At 53.8% G+C, this 22,541-nt stretch overlaps 1 protein-coding gene across 5 annotated transcripts in view; it reads right to left on the reverse strand.

Annotated features, from left to right (window-relative positions):
• Positions 1–22,541, reverse strand: part of SPECC1 (sperm antigen with calponin homology and coiled-coil domains 1) — a 238,825-nt gene that overhangs the window by 45,449 nt on the left and 170,835 nt on the right. For all 5 annotated transcript variants that reach the window (XM_021066294.1, XM_021066293.1, XM_021066295.1 and 2 more), the window contains 5 exons: positions 15,388–15,533; positions 14,156–14,256; positions 9,127–9,208; positions 5,180–5,336; positions 1,421–1,523 (listed from right to left, as the gene is read on the reverse strand). In XM_021066294.1, the coding sequence (XP_020921953.1) occupies positions 1,421–1,523; positions 5,180–5,336; positions 9,127–9,208; positions 14,156–14,256; positions 15,388–15,533 (589 nt within the window). The remainder of the gene's footprint in view (positions 1–1,420; positions 1,524–5,179; positions 5,337–9,126; positions 9,209–14,155; positions 14,257–15,387; positions 15,534–22,541) is intronic.

Below are 22,541 nucleotides of genomic sequence, written 5' to 3' on the forward strand. Positions count from 1 at the left end.
CGGCAGCTGCAGCTCCAATTCAACCCCTAGCCTGGGAACCTCCATATGCCACAGGTGTGGCCATAAAAAGAAAGAGAGAAAGAAAGAACTCATTCAAGGAAGAATGAAAGTTCACCGCCCTGAGAGAGTATCTACAATCTATTCGTGTCCAGAATTTACAAAGAACTCCTGGGAGCAGTAAGACGAGAAAGACAACCCAATCTTTACGACGGGCAAGAGGCCTGAGCAGGCCTCCCAAGAGAGGGAGCCCAGGGTCCGATGGGCATGAAGAGGAGCCCAGGCTGACCGCCGGTAAGGAAACGAAGCCCGGCCACAGTGAGAGCCCACGTTCCAGAGTCCAGACGCCCGGGAGTGAAGGGCTGACCACAGCACGTGCTGGGGAAGGCAGAGAAAGCACGAGCCTCGTAAACCGCTGGCAGGAGGTGCGCGGTCCACGGCCTCGGAACCGCGTCCACCAAGCTGTACCAGGCGTGATCCCTGGCCGGCCCGCGGCGCAGCAGACCCAGGAGGAGGGAGCATGTGTCCGAGCGGCGCACGGGACCGCGCCTGCGAGACGCCGCCAGCCCCACACAGGCTGCAACGCACCTGCCTGTGCACAACGGACCAGATGGATAAGCGCCGGCCGGACTGTACAGCAGGTTATGATGGGGAAGAAAAGGAACACACCCTCACTAGAAGCAGCAACGAGGGCGAATCTCAACGCCTTAGAAAGGCAGACGGGCGCAGTTCCTCACTCCACCCAGGTGAAGTTCAAATGCAGGCCAAGCAGACGCGGCCCTTGGGGACTTTTGCAGAAAACCCTAAGCCCCGAGGACGAGAGTGAGCTGGGGGAGTGGAGAGGGTCTGGGGGCTGGCCGGCCCCGGGGGGAGCAGGCGCCACGTGCGCCTCCACTTCCCAGTCACTCCTGAGGCTGTGACTCGTATTCACTGCACGTTTATCACTGCGTGTGCTCACACATAATTAAAAAAAAAAAACAACCCTGAAACGCATACTGGGCACTACTTCCTTGTTTGACCTCCGCAGAGAACCAAGACTGTCCTGGTGGACGGAAACTCTTCAACGAAACGCAAGTCATTTCCTGACGTCACAGGAAATGGAACACATGCGGGGCCTTTATGGGGACCAGGCAAAGACACCTCTGGGAGACGCTTGGTGAAAGCAGCTCCTGGGGCGGCAGCAGCCTGCTGGGTGCACTGCTCGGGCGTTTGTACCTCCTGGGAGCAAAGACAGCGGTCCCCGCCCGGGGGGGCGCAGGTCCACACTGAGACCGTCTGCCTCTCGGACTGCGTTCCTCGGGGCGGCCCGGATGGACAGCACACCCACCCCGGCAGCCCCGCGGTGACGAGACAGACAGACAGACGCGGTGACACGCACACACAGGACCCAGCCGGCTGGACGCTGGCTGCTTCTGCCCCTTACCGCGTAACCTTCCGTCTTCTTCTGGCACCACTTCAGCAGAGCGTTGCGCTTGGAGCCGCCGTATTCCCGGGCCAAGGCAGCCAGGGGGTCTCTTCTTTCCACACTAGTCAAGAAAGGAGAGCACAGAGTAAAGAGAAGCTGCTAACTTTTAGAACCACAAATACACAAGCAATAACCAACCAGACTGGAAAAGCAAAAGGTCTACCCAGCGAGATTCGAAAGAAACAACCAGATCAGTCACACTGACAACGCATTTTAATTATGTCTCATGGGATGAAAGAATAACTAAATTCTGCTTCTTGGCTTTCAGAAGCCTGGGGAGAGGGTTGGTTTTTTTTTTTTTTTTTTTTTTTAATCCACCTGCTACTCCATCCTTCTCATCTTTTACTTATTTACTTAAATACAGCATAATTTTTTTCTTGGCCGTGCCCTCAGCATGTGGAAGTTCCCAGGCCAGGATCGAACCTGTGCCCCAGCAGTGACAACACTGAACCCTTAACCTGCTGCACCACCAGGGAGCCCCCAGTACAGTATCATTTTATTAAGGACGCCTATCAAACACTGTGTATGTTTCAAGGCTACGCCCACACCTGCGTCACATATAAACGGTAGATGGGAAGGTGTTTTTTAAAAACACCAGGTTGGCTGCTTACGGGAAGGTGATGGGAAGAGAGGTGAAAAACAAAATCAGTAGAACTGACTCAAAAGAGGGGCCCCACACTCTCTGACGGTCTGTGGTACAGGAACTCAGTTCTGAGCCCCTGCTTAAGCCGAAGAAGTGGTTTCACGGATTTATATCACGTCGTTCCAGCCTCGGTTGTCTGTGGGCACCTGTGTTACTTTGAATGTGACCTAAAACTTTCCAAACACTGAAAGAGGTGAAGATCCCGCAGCGTGGGGCCCGAGGACCACGGCCGAGAGAGGGTCGCATCCCACACCTGCGGGGGCAGAGCCGGGGGCGGAGCCAAGGCACACCTGGAGCATCCGCTGTGGCCACAACTTGAGAGAAACAAATCCTCCGAGACAACCTCTCTACGTGGGATCCGAAAGATAAAACCAAGGGGGGAAATACAACAAAACAGAAACAGACTCGCAGATCTGGAGAACAAACTCTATACACAGCGGGGCTGGGGAAGCGGGGAGGGGTGTGATGGGTGTAGAGGATCAAGGGGTGCAAACTACTGTGTGTAAAATGAACAAGCCGCCAGGATACACTGTGCAGCCCAGGGAACACAGCCAGGATGTTACGGTAACTGTAAGTGGCGGGTAACCTTTAAAGATTGTGCGTCACTATGCTGGAACCTGAAACGTATATAATACCGTCGAGTTGTACCTCAACTAAAAAAAAAACAGTAACAGGATTTACTCCCAGATGTATGTACCATCAAGGCACACACAAGAAGGTCCGGAGCAGCTCCTTTTACAACAGCGGAAGAGTGGAAACAGTCACATCGCCAGGCAACGGACAAACGGTGCCGACAGGGCATCCGATGCGGCACTCCGGAGTGCTCAAAGCTAGAGTCCAAAACTGGGCAAAAACATGAGTAAATCACAGGAAAACTGTGAACTTGAAAAAAGGGGGAAAAACAGTGTGTTTTCAGGTACAGAAAGGTTTAAATACACCATTTAAATAATGCATTGCTTATGCTGCCTGGGCTGCAAACACCCTTGCTTTTCTAGGAAAAGTCCGAGCGATGGTGACCTTGCAGGGGCAGGGAGATGACGCGAATGGAGAGGCTGGTACACACTGAGGGAAACTCCACAGGACGTGGTTTTCCTCCAACTGGAACGTGGGTCCCCAGGCACATCTCCACTGTATTGTTAGCTCTTCATGCTGAGGGCATGTTTATTACTGCTACTTTTGCAAGTTAAAATTCTTCAAAATGACCGTTAAAAGAGTAAGGGACACTCTGAGACCTCAGGTGGTCTCTCCCCGTGTATCTGGCGTATTTGTCACCTCTAGCCCAGGAGTTTCAGAGCTCAGAGTTGTCGCTGTTAACTATGAGGCTATGGTGACCTGGCCTGTGTTGACTGTACCTGGTCTTAATTCTTGGTCTTAGGGCCAAATTTCTAGGCCTGGGAAATTAGGAAAGACAGAGTGAAGGCTTGGAAAAGAGTTTCTGCATCAATAAATAAAACATTTTCCAAACAGTTTTCTTTAAAAGAGTGAAGTTAACCAGATAGGATTGCAATAATATGAGAATTTCTAAAGGAAAGAACTGCTATTATTGGTTTGTCTCAATGGCATGAAAATACAAATGATAACAAAATAGCCTCACTAATCTGAACTCTCATGATGAATGGGTGATACGAGTAGTGTATTAATAGACACACAAACTGTGTGTGTACATTTCTGGCATAAAGAAAAGAGCCATTTCAGAATTCTGGTCCCTACGTCCTGTTTTGATTATTTAACTCTCCTGCACAAAAACAAGACAGAAATGTAATATCTGGGGCTTTAAATTAAACCTCTGAAAGATATGACTTCATCTATTTGGGTCCAAATAGAGGCCACACCCAAAGATACAAAAGCTGCACTGAGTTATTCAGACTTTTATAAAATCCTTTTAAAATACTCATCATGGCAGTTCCAATGTTTGTTAGAAAACCCCAGTACCCTTAAAGTGGCCCGTTTCGGGTATTTAAACATCCGCCTGTTTGTAAACATTTACAGAGTGCAACACCCTGTGCAGCTCACACCACAGGAGGGGCTGAGAAAGACACCCGAGTGTCAGATGCAGGATTTACTGTCCACTAATGACACCTCAAGGGGCCAAGGGCATATGTGCCACACGGCCGTGAATTAGATCTCAAGCAGGTGTCAGATACCAGAGGCAGAAAAGGGTGGCTGGCGGCAGCCTCGTGGAAGGCTCGACGTGGGGCAAGTGACATTGAGGAAGGCAGGTCCGGCCAGACCCTGAGCCGTCAGGGCTGCCGGTGTGAAGCTGCAGAGGTAGCGGGGAGACCGGGCTCGGCTGGAGGCCAGGCCTTCTGGGCGCTCTGGCAGGTAAGGGGCGGGGTCTACACTGCAGAGAACCCGGAGGGGCAGCAAGGGCCCACGTACAGAGAGCGGGGTCACAGGGTGGGGCTTCTGAGTGGAGCACACAGGGGTGCCCAGTGCACCCACTGAGAGGAGTGGGGACGCGGCTGTGGGGCAGCAGCCGCGAGGGGCCTGCCGCGGCCTGGGCGACCCGGAGTCCTGGGAGGCAACGAGGGGCAGAGGCAGGCCCCCGGAGGACCCCCCAGCCCAGGCCTCTGTCCCCTCCCTCCCACTCCACCCCTCACATCACCTCGGGGGCGGATGTGTCTTTAAACCCCGATTCCGAAACGCCCTCTAACCCTCCTTTTATGCCGCTGGTTATTGTACCCACTACTCAGAATCGACAATGAAACCCCACCAGCTGAGTGGTTCCCACTGTCCCCACGTGAGAACAAACCTCCTGCCCCGGCAGATGGTGCCCAGCGGCTTCCCCGCTGTGGTTGCCCACCCGCCTGCCAGCCAGTGACTGCCAGCCTCTCGCGCAGGTCTGGTCCCATCAACCCGCAGCCCCTGGCGCTCCCCGAACACGCGTGGAGCTGGGGGCGTCGCCTCTCTCCCAGGTTCCCAGCCCCAGAACTCCTCTTCTCGGGCCTTGTGTCCCCGGCGGCGCAGGCCCCACCGTCCAGGCCCCAGCAGTGGAGTCTAAACCCCCTCTGGTCAGGAAGGACGCGGAGAGGCCGCCCGCGCTGCTCCGGTTTCTGGCCCTTGCCCGGGGGTACCTGAGTTTGCTCTGCGGCTTCCAGCCCCCGGGGGAGGCGCTCAGCAGTCTCGAGCCCCCGAAGCCCAGAGGCGGGGGTCTGCCCAGCGACTCGAGGGACGGGCTCTTGCGGAGGAAAGGGTCCGGCTTCAGGTCCTCGGCCCTTCCCTTCAGGAGATCTGCGGGGAGAGCAACAGTCACCCATCCCGAGGGCAAGGAGGGACCGGCCGCCACACACGGGACACCACGCCAGACACGGGGGGACCGGTTCACCTCTCCACCGGTTCAGCTCCACGCCAACAGGTATGCGGAGTTCTCTAGAAGGGAGCCCCCAGGCAGGACCGATGTGGGGGGGGGGGTCACAGGGACCACGGCCAAGTTAGCCCCTTGTTCGAAACCCCCACGGATGTGCGGACAGCACCACAGAGCACTGAACAGAGGCCCTGCTGCTAAGCCTCTGCTCCTGCACTGCCGGCAGCCCTGTCCCCGCTCTCACCCACGGGCGTCTGAGCGAGGGAGCTGGCAGGGCCTGCCTGGTGGGGTCCTCAGGTGACAGGTGACTGCAGACAAAAGGCTGGAACCGAGAGTGACAATGACTTCACAGGAGGGCAGCCACACCAATCCCAGGCCTGGCTCACCCACCGTAAGCAGAACCGTTCTTCTACGGCCCCTCTGCAGTCACGGTAATCTGAGGCCAACCCCTCCAGGTGGTATTTCCTGAAGGACCACAAACATGTAGCAAAGGGGGAAACTCCCCAGACTGTCCAGTTTGCACACAGAGGAACCAGGAGTCTGGGCACTGGTGACCTGCTGGCTGCCACGCACAGCCAGTGACCAGGCGGAGCCCACGGTCCCCTGCTCTGACGCCACAAACAGTCATGGAGAAAACAATGCTGGTGCAGCTAATAGCATCAATTACGGGGGGTCAAGCTGGGAGTGCGGCTAATTAGCTCGGGAGACCAGAGAAAAACAGTGTTTGCATCACTAAAGGGAACAACAAAAACAGGGCATTAACCCTGATCCTGCAGCCTCTGTGACTCATGTTGGCGAGGCCACTGGGAAGCAAGCGATTTGCACCAGGCCGTGCTTTTCAAGCAAAGTAAACAGAATCCTCTGGGCAGACAGGTGCCGGGGCCGCTGTGGTCTCGGCGTCAGCATTTACCCTGTCGATTAAAAGAACGGTTTCTCTACACAAAGGACATTTTAATGCTAGAGAAAATGGGACACAAATACTAAGACCAAAGTTTGCTTAGCGCTACGAGAAGCGGTTCGAGTGGTACATGTCTCACCGCCGGCAGGTTATCACGGTGGGGGCGGGGCGCCAGGCTCGCCCAGGCCCAGAGCAGGGCCTTAGGCCGAGCTCTTCCTATGGCACACCAGAGGGCAGGCCTCCCGCTGCCCGCCTTACTCTCCGGACCCCGTGCCATCGTGCTCCTGGCTCACCACCTCCCTCTTCCTGGACGTCAGAGGACAACTGGACGTTCTAGACAAACCTTTACGCTTCTTTACGAAGCTGCTACGCAAAGTGGTCCCCAGCCTCGTTACCTAAAGGCACCCTGGCAGGAGGAACCAGGAAAAGTCCTAACCTGGTCCCAGAGCTACTCAAAATCAGTGTGGCCACTGAAGATCACTGAAGCGCTTCAGGGCCCGCGTGTCTCGCATGTAAAAGGCAGTGGGTGGGCGCAGGTGATCTCCAAGTTCTCCGTGTTGGGTGAAATCCTCTGTGTTTATCTACTTAATTCTCTACGCTCATACGAAGGCAAAAGAAAGCAAAAATCAGGTGGCAAGGTGAAGGGATTTACAATCAAAGGGCAAGACCTCTATCGGAGAAACAATTATTTTAAGGATAAACCTGCGCTTGACGATATGATCTAAAAGAAGCCCAGCGGGTTGGTGGAAAGGCAAGTTAAAAATAGAACTACCGGAGTTCCCACCGTGGCTCAGCACAAACGAATCCAACTAGGAACCATGAGGTTTCGGGTTCGATCCCCGCCCTTGCTCAGTGGGTTAAGGATCCGGCCTTGCTGTGAGCTGTGGTGTAGGTTGCAGACGTGGCTTGGATCCCACGTTGCTGTAGCTCTGGTGTAGGCTGGCAGCTACAGCTCTGATTAGACCCCTAGCCTGGGAACCTCCATATGCCATGGGAGCAGCCCTAGAAATGGCAAAAAGACAAAAAAAAAAAAAAAAGAACTACCATATGCTCACGCAATCCCACTCTTGGGTATATATCTAGAAAAAAACATGTGTTGAAACGATACATGCACCCCAATGCTCACTGCACCACTATTCACAATAACCACGATGTGGAAACAACCTAAACGTCCATCAACAGATGACTAAAGAAGATGTGGTACATATACACAATGGAATATTACTCAGCCATAAAAAAGAATGAAATGATGCCATTGGCAGCAACATGGATGCAACTAGAGATTCTCCTACTAAGTGAAGTAAGTCAGAAACAGAAAGACAGGTACCATATGATACCAGTTAGATGTGGAATCTGAAATATGATACAGACGAACCTGTCCATAGAACAGAAACAGACTCACAGACCTGGAGAACAGACATGTGGTTGCCAAGGTGGAGGGAATGGGATGGACGGGGAGTTTGGGGTTAGCAGATGCACACTATGACATTTAGGGTGGGTCAGCAGGAGATCCTACTGTGCAGCACAGGGGACTGCAGCCAGTCTCTTGGGAAAAATCGTGATGGAGGATAATACGAAAACAAAGTATATCTACGTACAACTGAATTGTTTTGCTGTGCAGCAGAAATTAACACACTGTTAATCAACTAAACTTCAATATAAACACGCACATCCGTAAAGGAAGCACAGCGGGAGAGTCTCTTCATTCACAGGAGGTGACAGAACGCTGTCTTCTGCTTGAAACAAAGGATTTCTCCTACGCAGAGTCTAGATTTCTGGTCTTCTCTCCTTCTCACCAGGAAGAACCCACCTAGTGGTCTTTCATCCTTTCTGTTTCTTCCTAGCAGTAACCACGCAGACGCACACACATCCCTGGACCTTCCTGGACAACCTCAACGTGCTGCTAACCCCTCCTGTTCTGGTTGCTGAGCTGACTCAGTCGAGAACAGCAGGTGGGTGACAGCGGCTGGCCCCTTCGAGGCTCTGGCCACACTCACCCCTGCAAGCCACCCGGGGAGGCAGACAGCCTGGTTTCTGCCGCCACTCACCCCTCCAAGCCACCCTGGGAGGCAGACAGCCTGGTTTCTGTTTCAGAGGCAAGGGGCCCACAGCACTGAGGGCTGGAATAACTGGGCCAAGCCAAGGGGCCAGGGTTCAAGCCCATGCCGTCCAATTCTGGTCCCCAAGTGGCTCCTCCACACCTGCCATCGGCTCAAGGGATGCACGGGAGTGAGAAAGGACACGGGAGCCTGTGGACACAACCAGGCTTCACCATGGGCTCTGGGTCTTTGAAACCATGAGGCATAACAGGAAGAGGCCTGCAAACACAAAGATGTCTCAGAGGAGCCTCTTTCAGGAACTGCGGGAGCAAGAGACCTTCGGAAGCAGATAAGATTTTTTCCTCAAAATAGTTACTTTTTTTTTTTTTTTTTTTTGCTGCGGCATGCAGTGGCTTGATGTGGGATCACGGTTCCCAGAACAGGGCTTGAACCTGGGTCACGGTGGTGAAAGCGCCAAGGCCTCATTAGCAGACCACCAGGGAGCTCCCTCAAAATAGTTACTTTTAGAGATGAGATTTAACAACAAACAAACAAAAACCCCCAGAGTTTGACATGTCTCCCAAACTCTCGCACACGGAGAAGTGCTGCCAGCAGGAAACAGCTAGGGGCTCGCGTTGCTGACACGTAGAGCCCGAGTCTGAGACCGTCGGCAGTAAACGCCGCTGATGGCTTTTCTAAGCTCAGTTTCACACTGAGAAGAGAAGAAACGTCAACCCCACAGGTGCCAAGTCAGAAGCACTTCCAGCTGAGGTGACTCACCCGAGAGGGGCAGGTCAGGGAGATCCAGGCGCTGGCTCGCTCCTTTGCTGGCCGGCCGGGCGCTGCTGAAGGCTGAGTGCCTCTGAAAGCAGAGGGAGCACAGGTGAACAAGGGCTGGGGGTGTGCGGGTACCTACACAGACAACAGTTCTCCAGGTCGCTAGCATCACCGGGGGGACCTTCTAGAACAACTTCTTTATTTGACTAGGGGGCAACTGCAATCCCAGACAAGGGCACAATGGACACAGAGTGGACAGCACGGCACCAGGAGCCGCAGCCAGTGTCCTGCGATAACCTCTCCTTTCCGCTCCCACCCCAGCTCTTCCCCCCCGGAGCACTGTTATCACTGAGCTCTGGAATCACTGAGCTCTGGAAACAGCCTCCTGGAACACGCTACCTAGACTCCGGGATGTGTGTCAACACACAGCTTCTTTACCGGCCCACAGGCACAGAAAAGAGGCTCGGCCTCACTCCTCACTGGGGAGCTGCCGATCCAGCTGCAAGGCGCCATCACCCCACACCTGGGGGGACGGTCACGTAAACCCACCAACACGGGAAAAGCCAGTGCCGGGGAGGCTGTGAGAAACTGGGACCTTGGGACCCACGGGTGGGAATGTGACATGGTGCAGCTGCGGTGGGAGACGCGCGGGAGGTTCTCCGAAAACTTAAAAATAGAACTACCACGTGATCCAGCCACCCAGAGGAACTGAACACAGGGCTGGAAGAGCATCTGCAGGCCCCGCTCACTGCAGCGCGAGTCACGCGGCCAAGAGGCGGGGGCCACCTCACGGTCCGTCCGCTCGCAGAGGATGGATAAAGAAAACGAGGTATGTGCACGCGATGGAGGGAGTGTGACTCGCCTCGGAGAAGACGGCAAGCCTGGCACAGGCTCGGCCCGGGGGCGCCTCGAGGGCGTGACCTGCTGGCAGGGCTGCACCTGTGCTGGGGCCGGGAGCTGAGCCGGATCCCGGCAGCCGAGGACCCACAGAGCCCTGGAGGAGACGTCCCCATTCCGGCAGACACCGTCCTCTCTCTACCGGGGGCACGAGAGGACCTTTCCCGGGAAGGTTTCCGGAAGCGCAGCGCAGACCGAAGCCTCTCCGGCAGCCTCCCTGGGTGAAGGTGCGGTCTGCTTAACCGGCGGGACTGACGGAGGATACTGACAAACGAAACGACGCGCGTCCGGGCAAACAGGACGCACGTTCACGTCAACTGACGCACGTTCACGTAAAAATGACGCTCCTTCACGTCAACATGACGCACATCACGCCATGACGCACGTTCACGTCAGGACGCACGTTCACGTCAACTGATGCACGTTCACGTCAACATGACACGCGTCACGTCAACATGACGCACATCACGCCATGACGCACGTTCACGTCATGACGCGTGTCCATGTCGACATGACGCGCGTCCAGGTCAGCAGCGCCTTGAGTGGGCGGAAGTCTGTAGAAGGAAGTTCACTGCAGGGCTTCTGTAATAAACTTAATCCACAGCAACCTAAATGCCCCTCGGCGGAGGAGCGGTTAAACACATCAGCGCATTATCACCCTGCCTTGAAAAAGAATGAACTCTTGCTCCAAACACCGACACTGTAGGATGCCTGATAGTCTTTCATTCCTTCAAACAACACACATTCATCAGACGTCTACTGGATGTGATTACATGCCAGGCACCGGCTTTGGGGGTTTTTCGTTTTGTTTGATGGAGCCACCAGGGAACTCCACCCGTCACTGTTCTGTTCTTTTCTTTTCCCTTTTTAGGGCCACCCCCACGGCACATGGCGGTTCCTTGACTAGGAGTGAATCAGAGCTACAGCTGCCGGCCCACACCACGGCCACAGGAACACCAGATCCGAGCCGCGTCTCCGACCTACACCACAGCTCATGGCAACGTTGGCTCCTGAACCTAAATGCCCGTTGAGGGAGCAGTGGTTAAATACCTCAGCGCAGTAACGTCGTCATTCAGTGAGGCCAGGGATCGAACCCACATCCTCACGGATGCTAGTAGGATTTGTTTCTGCCACGCCACAGTGGGAACTCCCCACCAGTCACTGCTCTAGTCAGGGAACAACAGCAAGCAAAATGGATAAAAATCCCTCTGCCCTCAGGGATTACATTCCAATGACAAAGTGAAAGGAGCCAGTGTCTGATTAACACGTAGTGTAATCCAATTATAAAACTTTCTCTTCCTCCCTACACACACCACACACGCGCACACATTTTTACACCAAAGAAAAATATCTAGAAGGATACACAAGCCACAAACAGGATTATTTCTGGGGCTAGGAAGCAAGTGGGATTTTTAACTTCCCTTTTATACGGAAACTTTTGGGAAAAGATATTTTAAAAAATAAGCACAGGAGGCGTTCCCGTAGTGTCGCAGTGGTTAAAGAATCCGACTGGCAACCATGAGGTTTCGGGTTCGATCCCTGGCCTTGCTCCGTGGGTTAAGGATCCGGCATTGCCGTGAGCTGTGGTCGAGGCTGCAGACGCGGCTCGGATCCCACGTTGCTGTGGCTCTGGAGTAGACTGGCAGCTACAGCTCCGATTAGACCCCTAGCCCGGGAACCTCCATATGCCATGGGAGCGGCCCTAGAAAAGGCAAAAAGACAGGAAAAAAAAACAAAAAAAACCCCAAAAAAACCACAGGAGTTACAAATCGGAAATGCACTGACCCACCATCAGTGGGATGGCTAAACCCTCAACAGGTGCACATCTGTCCAGAGGAACAGGCTGCACAGCAAACCCCACAACAATATGAGCAAATCTCACAGACTCAACGTTGAGCAAAACCATCCCGCCATGAAAGCAAGCCTGAGATGACACAAAACGAAGCTGCGGGGAGTGAGGCCCGAGGCAGTTCTCCCAAGGGGTTACTGACGAGGTGGTGGCATGTGGGCCCTTCTGGGGGTGAAGATGCCCTGTCCTGGTGTTGCCTACACAGGAAAAGCTGCATATTTCAGAGGTGGGGGGACGTGAACTACAGCCAGTGGTGAGCTGCGGTTGGCGTGCACCTGCTCAGGGGGGCCAAGTGGTAAGTGTTCAGCAACTTTTGAGCTGCCTCTTACACTCCTGTTACTCGACTGTCTCCAAGCAAAAGGAATAAGCAGGCAAGAATCAATGCTTCCTAATTACATTACTACTGGGGTTTTCATACCTGCTGTCTGTCCTGTAAAAGTACCATATAATGTTCCTTCTTCTCAACTCCACAGGCACTGAGATTGCGGAAACAGCTTGAAATTGGCAACGGTGGGAATATTTATGCCATAAAAGTTGGAAAACACGGAGTTCCCATCGCGGTGCAGCGGAAACGAATATGACTAAGAACCATGAGGTTGCGGGTTCAATCCTTGGCCTTGCTCAGTGGGTTAAGGATCTGGCGTTGCCGTGAGCTGTGGTGCAGGTTGCAGACATAGCTCAGATCTGGTACTCCTGTGGCTGTGGTGTAGGCCGGCAGCTGCAGCTCTGATTCGACCCAGAGCCTGGGAACCTCCACATGCTGCTAGTGCAGCCCTAAAAAGCAAAAAAAAAAAAAAAAAAGAAATTGGAAAACATTACAGATCTGGGCTCTATCCCCCAAAGAACCAGTTGCTCAACATTTACCAGCAAACAAGTGTTGACAGCTCAATAAAAATAGGTAAAAATGAAGCATAACCTCTTTCAGGTTTATTCAACAATGATCATCTTAACAGAAATAAATGTTTTCTCTGGTTTTATACAGAGAGTGGTAAAAGGGCGAAAAAGTACCAAAAGCTTAAAAGGTCCCAAACAATACACGGAGCGACTAAGGACATCAACGAATGGGACCTGTTGACAGGAACATCCATCACCTGAGCAGAGGCAGGAAGCAGCCGGTTATTCATAGCGTCAAAAGCCCTGGCCTCAGAAATGCCTGGCGGCTCAGCAGGTTAAGGATCTGGTGTTGTCAGGGCTGTGGCTCTGGTGACAGCTGTGGTATGGGTTCAGTCCCAGGCATGGGAACTTCCACACCATTGGCACAGCCCCCCAAAAAAAAATAATAATAATAATAAATACATAGCAAGAAATGCCAGGAAGCTCTGGTCTAAAACATTCTGGAGATGGCAAAGGGACCGGTGAACTGAAAGAATTTATACACTGTAAACATTCTCTCTCTCTCCAGGGACGTTTAAAAAAAACTCTGTAAGAAAAATACCTAGTTGGTGTCAGCTTCTAGTAAAAATGAGTCTTGAACTGAAAACGTTGAGCACGTCATCTTTCGGGAGACCAAGAAAGAGGCACTAACAAGACTGCACGACACTTAGAGTGTCTCTCTCGGACCCTCGGCAGATACCACAGGGTAATTTGCTTTTTCTGGCCACACCCGTGGACTACGGAAGTTCCCAGCCCAGGGACTGAATCCGAAATTTTTTTTTTTTTTTTTTGAGTTTTTAGGGCCATACCTGTGGCATATGGAGGTTCTCAGGCTAGGGGTCTAATCGGAGCTGTAGCTGTCAGCCTACACCACAGCCACAGCAGCAGTGGATCCGAGCTACATCTTGAGCCACAGCTCATGGCAACGCTGGATCCTTAACCCAATGAGCGAGGCCAGGGATCGAATCCGCAACCTCATGGTTCCCAGTTGGATTCGTTTCCACTGCGCCAGGATGGGAACTCCTGAATCTGAACACTTTTAATGAAAGTTTCATCGTTGGGGTTCCTGCCGTGGCGCAGCGGGTTGAGAAGCAGCTCGGGTCTCTAGGGAGGTGCAATAGCTAAAGGATCCAGCATTGCTGCCACTCAGATTCAATCCCTAAAGGATCCAGCATTGCTGCCACTCAGATTCAATCCCTGGCCTGGGAACTTCCATGTACTGTGGGTGTAGCTATAAAGAAAAATCCCATTAAAAAACGAAAGCTTCATTGCTATTCAGTGAGGGTTATTCAGAAAAATGAGCAATGTGCCTCGAAAATAAACCAACTGGTTTCCGCTTCTCTCCTGCAGCCCGGGCGTCGCGGGTCGCCGGCCACCCCCCCCCGCCCCCCGCGCCGCCTGAGGCTCCGATACCTGCATTGGAGAAACAGCAGCAGCCGGAGCAGTCCTCACCGGGATTCCACTCAGGGGGCTCCTGGGGGCCTTGGGGACAGAAACGTTCTGTCCGGCTCCACCTGCCAGGCAGAGAGATGGGCACGTGTCTGTGCTGCCTCGGCTCAAAAGAGAAACCACAGGGGCCGCCTGCTACTCTCCAGGCGACGAAAACAGCTCCCCAGGATGCTGACGAACTGTTGCACCTGCTCGTTCCTTCTCTTCCTGTCCGAACCAGTGCCGAACTGGGGAAGGAGCGCGTGCGGGGGGCGGGGGGGGGGGTCACGACAAGGGGCTGGTCTTGGACACACGAGGAAAAAGAAAGGTCCAGGTAACCAGGGGCCCACGGCGAGAAGGAACAGACGCGACTGCAGAAACCACTCCTGCAGTCAGCTCATCGCCCGCCTGCAGAGACCGAACAGCCTCCCTGGCCCTGGGTCGCTTTCGGCATCTAGAGTCTCATCTTCATCTACTTTAGCCACAAACCGCCGAGCAGAGACCACATCCTGCGATGAGCTTTTTCAAGACAGCGGGCACATGTGTTGCAACCAAGGGAGGAAACGCATCACATTCTGGATACAGTTTCCTTGGGTTCCTTCTATTTACTGTGGGTGTGGATGTGCCGTCCAGAGATGTGTTTTGCTCGTGTGTAGGTGACAGTGGATAAAGGAGAGCTCGGGTGTTTCCAGGAAAAGCTGAGAGTGCCCATGATGGGGGACTGGCAGCTCAGCACAGGTGGCCACGCGAGAGCAGGCGGAGAGAAGTGCGGCAGCACGTGCTAGGGGAAGGGGGGCCAGGGGCGCGCTGCCACAGCTGTGGCACGGGTTCCCACCTGGCCTGGGGAACTTCTGCATGCCATGGGCGTGGGCCCCAAAAAAGGAAGGCCGGGGGTGCCAGCAAGAGGCCTCACTTCCCAGGAAATGAAGCCTCTGACTGACCCTGTACACTAATTCTCATGAGATGGTGAGAAGGCAGACAGGAGTGGCGTGGGGTGAACGGACAGAGAGGCAGAAAAGCAAGGTGGGAGGGGGTGGGGGGCTGAGCCCCCCGAGGCCCCACTGGAGCCACAGGTGGGTGGTAGTGAGTGTCCATGGGGCGACCTGGAATGGGCCGTGTGGTTGCAGCACCCCGGGCCACGGGTGGCTCAGGACAGCTAGGGACGGGGGCCACGGTCTGCATCTGACCTCTGCTCCTGAAGCGGAAGCACTGAATACCTGCGCGGCCCACGTCGAATGACTTGATGAGGGACTTCACGGTGGTTGCCGACTCCGCAGGCGCCGCGGGAGGTCTGGTCACGTAGACGCCGGGCCACCGGCCGGGAGCGTCCGCCTCGGAGGGCTCGGGCTCGTCCTTCGCGGGTCTGCACGGCAAAGAGCAAATCAGACAGAAGAGGGGCGGCCGCCCCGCGGGGGAGGGACCCGGAGGGAGACCACCGACGTGGGGGAGATGAACAAATCTGGAAAGAGAATCCCAGACCGAAAATGCCCTTTTCTCTATCAGCTTCGCTGCCAGTGTTTGCCGGACGTGTCTCCTTGGGAAGGGCCAGAGACGGCGTTCTTTGATGTAGGGTGACTGGACGTCAGCTCTAAATAAAAGGGGGTAAATCTGCTCCGCACACTGTAAAAACCAGACACAGGCCATTGATCGGGAAACGGCTCACTGTCCGGCGGGGACGCCAGGGGCCAGCCTGTCTGGGTCAGTCTCACCCGGGCCCGGCCCACAGAGGCGGGAGGGTGCCGTGTCCGGACCCGCCTGCAGCCGGGATTCCGGATAGCATTGAGGCTTCACCCGCCGGAAAGATGTGGCCAGGACCTGAGGTGGGCAGAGAGGCACCGGGCATTCGTGTTGTCCAGACAGAGGAAAGCAGAGGCAAGGGGCTGCTGCGGCTGGTGACTGGGGGCGGCTCTCCGACGGGACAAGTGGCCGCCTGGCTTCGGGGGCTCAGGATCATAGCAGAGGCAGCAGGTCCCCAGCAGCCCGGTTCACGGTGTTGTCCCCGGGAGCTCAGCCTGGAGTCCGTCTCTCCAGCCCTCCCAACGAGCCCACGGGTCACCTGACACCTTTCTGCTCAAGCCCGAGAGGCTGCAACCCATTAGGTGCCACAGAATCCTGACTCCCACTTGTGTGCCCCCGGGGCGAGGGTGGTAACTCTGGAGTAACGCTGCAGCTATGCGTGAGGGGAAGCTTCCAGGCTCACCCACGCACTCCTGCTAAGTGGCTTCTGGGGTTTCCAAACTGGAGCAATGACCACAGAAGAGCCTCTGAAAGACAGACCATCTGAGTCAACCCCTCGAGCACGGCTTCCTCATCCAGGGGACGCTGGCCTGTCATTTCATCTCCCTGTGAATCAGCCATCTTCCGATGTCTAAATCACTTTTTATTAGATCGAATTGCCACAGCTGTTTTGCAAGAAGATGACTAATTTATGAGAACGGCTCAAACAGGATACTCCTGGCAGTGTATTTTAATGAGGTCAGTGGAAGTTTAAAATACTTGTTTACTGATCTTTGGGAAAGGAATCCAGCTACTCGGAAGCTCCTGCGACTGAATTTACTTGCCCTCAGTTCTCAGAACTTTCTCCCATTGTTCTGCCATCAGTGCAAACAGAACGAATTTAGGTGAGACAGAACCCAACACACTTCAATCACACCGCCCTGCACGCTCATCTCCACAGCCTCTTCTTTTGAAAAAGCCTTCTCTTTCTTACCAAAAAAAACCCACCAAAAACCCCAAAAAACCAGTAAACTGATGACTTCCTTGGAAAGAAATATCAGGTAGGTATTTCAGAAGTTGGTGAGGGTTTTTGTTTTGTTTTGGGGTTGTGTGTGTGTGTGTGTGTGTGTGTGTGTGTGTGGCCATGACTGCAGTATGCAGAAGTTCCCAGGCCAGGGATCACATCCGAACCACAACAGTGACAACGCCTGGTCCCTAACCCACTAGGCTACCAGGGAACTCCAATAAAGTTTTTTTATTTGAACAGGGTTGGTTTTTGTTAGTTTCCTCGTTGTGTTACACGGTATAAAATGAGAGAGTGAATACGCAGAGTGAAATCTGGTTGCCGATCCGAGCAGGAAAATCATCTCTTATTCCTGTCCCAGACACTGTCAGGAGGGCCAGAATCAAAGTGGGTTCCTTCCTGCCCGTCCGCGTACACGATCTGCCAGCTCGGGGCCTGGAGAGACTTAGGGTACTCCTCAAGGGAGGACATTCGCAAAAACCTACTTTCATTCCACTCCGATAATTTAGTAAAACAGAGACGCCTACCTTCTTCTGAGGTGTCCCCTCGACTACCTCAGTTTCTCTGTGATTCACAACATCCAGGGATAAATAGGACTCATTTTGACTCCATAACAAAATAGCAGAGACGCAAGAACCAAAGCCCCACCTCCAGCCTTCAGGGTTCAAGGGCAGCGCCAGTCTGCGCGGGGAGAACATGCTGCAAGCTGCTCCAGTGTGTTAGAGATGCGGCTGGACTGAATCCCCACCGGGCTGTGTCGCAGTGTGGGGGGCGTACGTGTGCGTGTGCGTGTGTGTGTGTGTGTGTGCGCGCACGCGCGTGCAGGGAGTCACAAAACAGCCTGAATTAAAGAATCACAGACGACAGTCGCGGACAACGCTGCTGATTTACATCAGCACTTTAACCAGAACAGGTACACAGGCCCTTCCATGCGAGGCCGGTGCCAAGCCAGCAGTAAACGAGGTATCCCTTCCCCTCTTCCCCGGGGAGAGGAAAGGCTGCCCCTGCATTCTTCAGAGATAACGAAGCAACACCCAGGTGCGCAGCCGGGCATCTCCGAGGGCCCGCCAAGGGGTACACACTTGTTTGGGGTCAGCTGCTGTCTCCTAAGACAGACATGAGACTTGCACGCCAGCCTGCAAGATAAAAGTCACACGTGCAGCCAAAGGGACCCTGGAAATCCCTCAAGTCACCCCAAGTGCACGGTTGTGCCAATGCCACTGGGCAAAACACCATCCTCAGGGCGCCGCCTGGAGCGCCTTCCTGAGCTGTGCACACGCGGCTGATTCTCAGGCGCAGCCCCAAGAGCCACCTCGTTCGGGGACGGCGGTCAATCAACCGCGAGAACAGGTGAGTCTTCCGTCTGCTCCCAGCACGTGCAAGGGCGATGACGGCAATTTCCACAAAAATATGTGTACAACGTAAACCACTATCAGTATCAGAGCCTTAAAGACATGATCAAATTTAGTTTTTCCACCAAAACTCTGTTAAGTTACGATCCCTGACTTTAGACGAAATTCTTGACGGAGGTCACAAGGCTTGCATGTGGTGAAACCTTGCTGTCTGGCGTGGCTTTCTCAGCGTCTCTGCACGACGTGGCTGTCCTGTGATAGGAACACAGGGCTCTAGAAACAATAGTAAAGCCGGTGGGGTTTCTCCTCCAAACACGTTTTATGTGTATTTAAGAAAAATACTACCGAGGAGTTCCCGCCATGGCTCAGCAGAAACGAATCTGACTGGCATCCATGAGGACGCAGGTTCGATCCCTGGCCTTGCTCAGTGGGTTAAGGATCCAGCGTTGCCGTGAGCTATGGAGTAGGTTGCAGACATGGCTTGGATCCCACGTTGCTGTGGCTGTGGTATAGGCCAGGCAGCTATAGCTCCGATTAGACCCCTAGCCTGGGAACCTCCATATGCCGCAGGTGCGGCCCTAAAAAAAGACAAAAATACTACTGATGTTCGTTTCCTTATTTTTATGCAGTATTCTGCTCTTACGAAGTGGCAACCATAGCTGAGAACGATGGCCACTTGCAGGTGAGGCGCCCGGAGGCACCGATACCCGAGAAGGGTGCCCTCGCAGGAGAGTCCCCACTCGCTGGCTGCCATCCACCTCCCCTCACTGGGATTCAGCACCGGACATGCCCGCCTCTGTGCTCTTCTCTTCTTTTCTCTGTTTTCTATTCCTTTTGGCCGAGCCCACACACGGAAGTTCCTTGGCCAGGGATCAAACCTGAGCCACAACAGTGACAACGCCAGATCCCTAACCCACAGCACCACCAGGGAACGCTTTTCTTTCTTTCTTTTTTTTTTTTTTCATTTTTTGCCCACCCTGAGGCATGTGGAGTTCCCAGGTCAGGGATCAGACCCGAGCCACAGTTGCAACCTATGCTGCAGTTGTGGCAACGCTGGATTCTTTAACCCACTGTGCCGGGCCTGGGATTGAACCTGCGCCCTGGTGCAGCAGAGATGCTGCAGATCCCGTTGCACCACAGTGGGTGCACGGGGACTCCTTTTTTAAAGTGCTGTCTAATCCCTCTGATGCCCTGTTTTCCTTGTTTGGTTACAGAACAGAATCTTTATGTATTGCTGGTTTTCTGTGGCTCTTAATGTCGTCGCACGGGACACAGCTTGGTGTTGGTGTCAGTTCTGATCCATGGACATGTGGGTCCTGGTATGTAATTATTATTTGGGGGTGTGTGTGTCTTTTTTGGGTCTTTTCTAGGGCCGCATCCACAGCATATGGAGGTTCCCAGCCTAGGGGACTAATCCGAGCTGCAGCTGCCAGACTACACCCCAGCCACAGCAACGCCAGATCTGAGCCATGTCTGCAAACTACACCACAGCTCATGGCAACACCAGATCCTTAACCCACTGAGTGAGGCCAGGGATAGAACCCGCAACCTCATGGTTCCTAGTTGGAGCCGTTAAGCACTGAGCCACGACGGGAACTCCACGTGATTATTTTTAAAGTACTCAAAGGTTAACTCTGTTTGGGAAACGGCAGACTTCACAATCGGCAGACCACATTTGTACAGAAGCCAAGTCGTGCCAACCACGTGCTCTCGATGGCACTTTCCAGAACGACTGAACGAAGCCCAGCTCGGCCCCTCCTGATGCCACGTGCTCAGCCTGGGACTGCCCTCCAGCACTGGCTCTGTGACTGAAGCCTGGCCGCCTAGACCTGTCCTGCCTCTGGCCGGGACCTGTCCCCCTCTGTCCTGCCTCTGTGCCTTGGCTCATTCTAGGTCCTTTCCCAGAAGGCCACCTTCTCGAATTGTTTCTTATTAGTCGGGGCAACACAATCTAAAAGGACTCCGTAGCCCCCACAGTGAGACGGACGGAAAGGAGGCGGTGATGTGTCTCAGGGGCCTCTGCACGTCCCTTCCGAATTCAACCGGGCATTTCTACGATGGCAAAAGCAAGCAGGACACGACGGCAATTTGACCACAAGCCTCTTCACGCCCGAATCCCAACAGTCAGAACCACAGGCTTATACTGTAAAGATCCCGCATGGGCTCCGGAAGCGACAGAGAGATGGCACGTGTGTGCCGTAGGCGCTGAAGGATTTAGGCTGCACTGAATACGCGGGGACATGAAGAGACGACACAAGGGCCGACCCCACGCCCCGGCACAGAGAATGGAGACGTGGGAAACCACCAGCACCCCCGTCCCCGAGGACGGGGCTGGGAGCCGTGCCCGAGGTTAGGTTACGCAGAGCAGTCAGGCAAAGGGTCAGTGACGCCAAGACACGACTGTCCCAGGAGGCCGGGGGGCTCTCCCAGACACAGGATGGTAGCAGAAAGGGACAAGCGCCTCGGGACACCCCGACACGGACAACCCCAGAAGCGGCTCCCACGCGCCAGCTTCACCAAACAGAAGAAACTGGACCCAGTGAAGCTCCCCACTGGCGCCTCTGGTCTGCACCCCTCTGCACTTCTGTCCCCTAAAAGCAATGAAATTTACCTTCAAGAGCCTTCCTTCCAGCTTAGGAGATGAGAAGATTTTAAGAGAAATCGGGCAGAGCAAGCACAGACCTCGGCGGAACCTAGGGGCCCTGATCCTGGGCAGGTGACAGGTCCTGAGCCACTTTTACCCGAGGAAGCAGGGACAGGTGGCAGGCAGGTAGAGCCCCGACCTGCGAGTGGACTTCACGCAGAAAATGAGGAGAAGGGCTACACTCAAGGGGGAGCGGACGTCTGTCCATACAGGACAGGGAAGAGGTGTGGACGCTGAAGAGAAGCCTTGAGAATACAGTAAAATTCAAGGAACTGTACAAAGATGACCATTTAAAATGAACGGGCGAGGCAGTGGCTCAGCGGTAACGAAGCCAACTAGTAACCAGGAGGATGAGGGTTCGACCTCTGGCCTCACTCAGCGGGTTAAGGATCCGGTGCTGCCATGAGCTGTGGTGTAGGTCGCAGACGTGGCTTGGAGGGGATCCGTAGCCTGCAAACTCACATATGCCGCACATGCTGCCCTAAAAGACCACATAAAAATAAAAACTAAAATGAACGGTCGAGTGCAAAACAATACGCCATCAGCAATGATGCCCTGACAGTAGTTTAAAGCAGGACCAGCGCACGAGAAAAAGGAATGAAGGCGAACGGGAAAGTCTTCCAGAAAACGGTGAAACTAACGCTGTGAAGGCGGGATTTCAATTCAGCGGCAAAGGACCGGGCGGTAAGAAGTGACGCTGGCTGCCCGCCCTCCCGTCGGACTAAATGACGACAGCGGACCAAAGCCCTCAGCGCGTGTGCGTGTGCACGCGTGTGTGTGTGTGTGTGTGTGCGTGTGTTGTGTGTGTGTATGTGTGTGTGAAATAGATGAAGAAAACCGGACAGCCTCCTCGTACCAACATCAGGGGCGAGGAAACCTTTGACAAAAACAAAAAACCCCGAAGGGGTAAAGGGAACTCCTAACAGACTGTGATATAACGATATAAAATTTTCCACGCCAAGTGATAAAGCCAAAAGACCCCCAGCATCCTGGGAGAAACACACATGCCTAATAAAACACTGATTCATAAACTGACCAAACAGTCAGCTCAGTGAAGAAATAAACAAAAGCGCTAAACTAGCAATTCTCAGAAGAGAAAATGCAAACGGTTAACCTATCAAAATACGCTCAGGGAAACGCACGCATCAGTACAAAGGAGACACTGTTCTTTGCTGACCCCACTGGCAAAAATTAAGAAGAAAAACTGCCAGCAGCCGCTGCAGTGGGGTGTCAGCAGAGACACTCGCCTCAAGTACAGTGTCATCTGTCTCAGGTATGTAACCCGCCACACCCATTGAAATCTTAAGTATGCGTATTCTCCAAGGCAGCAGCCGTACTTTCAGGAATCCAGCCTTAAAAAATTAAAAACACAAGTCCATAAGGACATGTGAATAAGGATGGTCACCATGGAATTATTGGGGGGAAATGCTAGAATCTGTAACTTGAATACCCACTGGGGGGATGGTGTTGGGACATTCTCGGACATGCAGCTTGAGAATGAGTTAAATTCGCACATATCCACCTGAAGGGTGCCCAGGACACGCCGCCGAGGACGTGAACATGCAGTGCTGTACAGAATGTAATCCCATTTTTTTGGCTTTTTTAGAGCCACACCCACGGCATACAGACGTTCCC

This window comes from Sus scrofa, chromosome 12 (assembly GCF_000003025.6).
Source record: "Sus scrofa isolate TJ Tabasco breed Duroc chromosome 12, Sscrofa11.1, whole genome shotgun sequence".
Classification (NCBI taxonomy): domain Eukaryota; kingdom Metazoa; phylum Chordata; class Mammalia; order Artiodactyla; family Suidae; genus Sus; species Sus scrofa.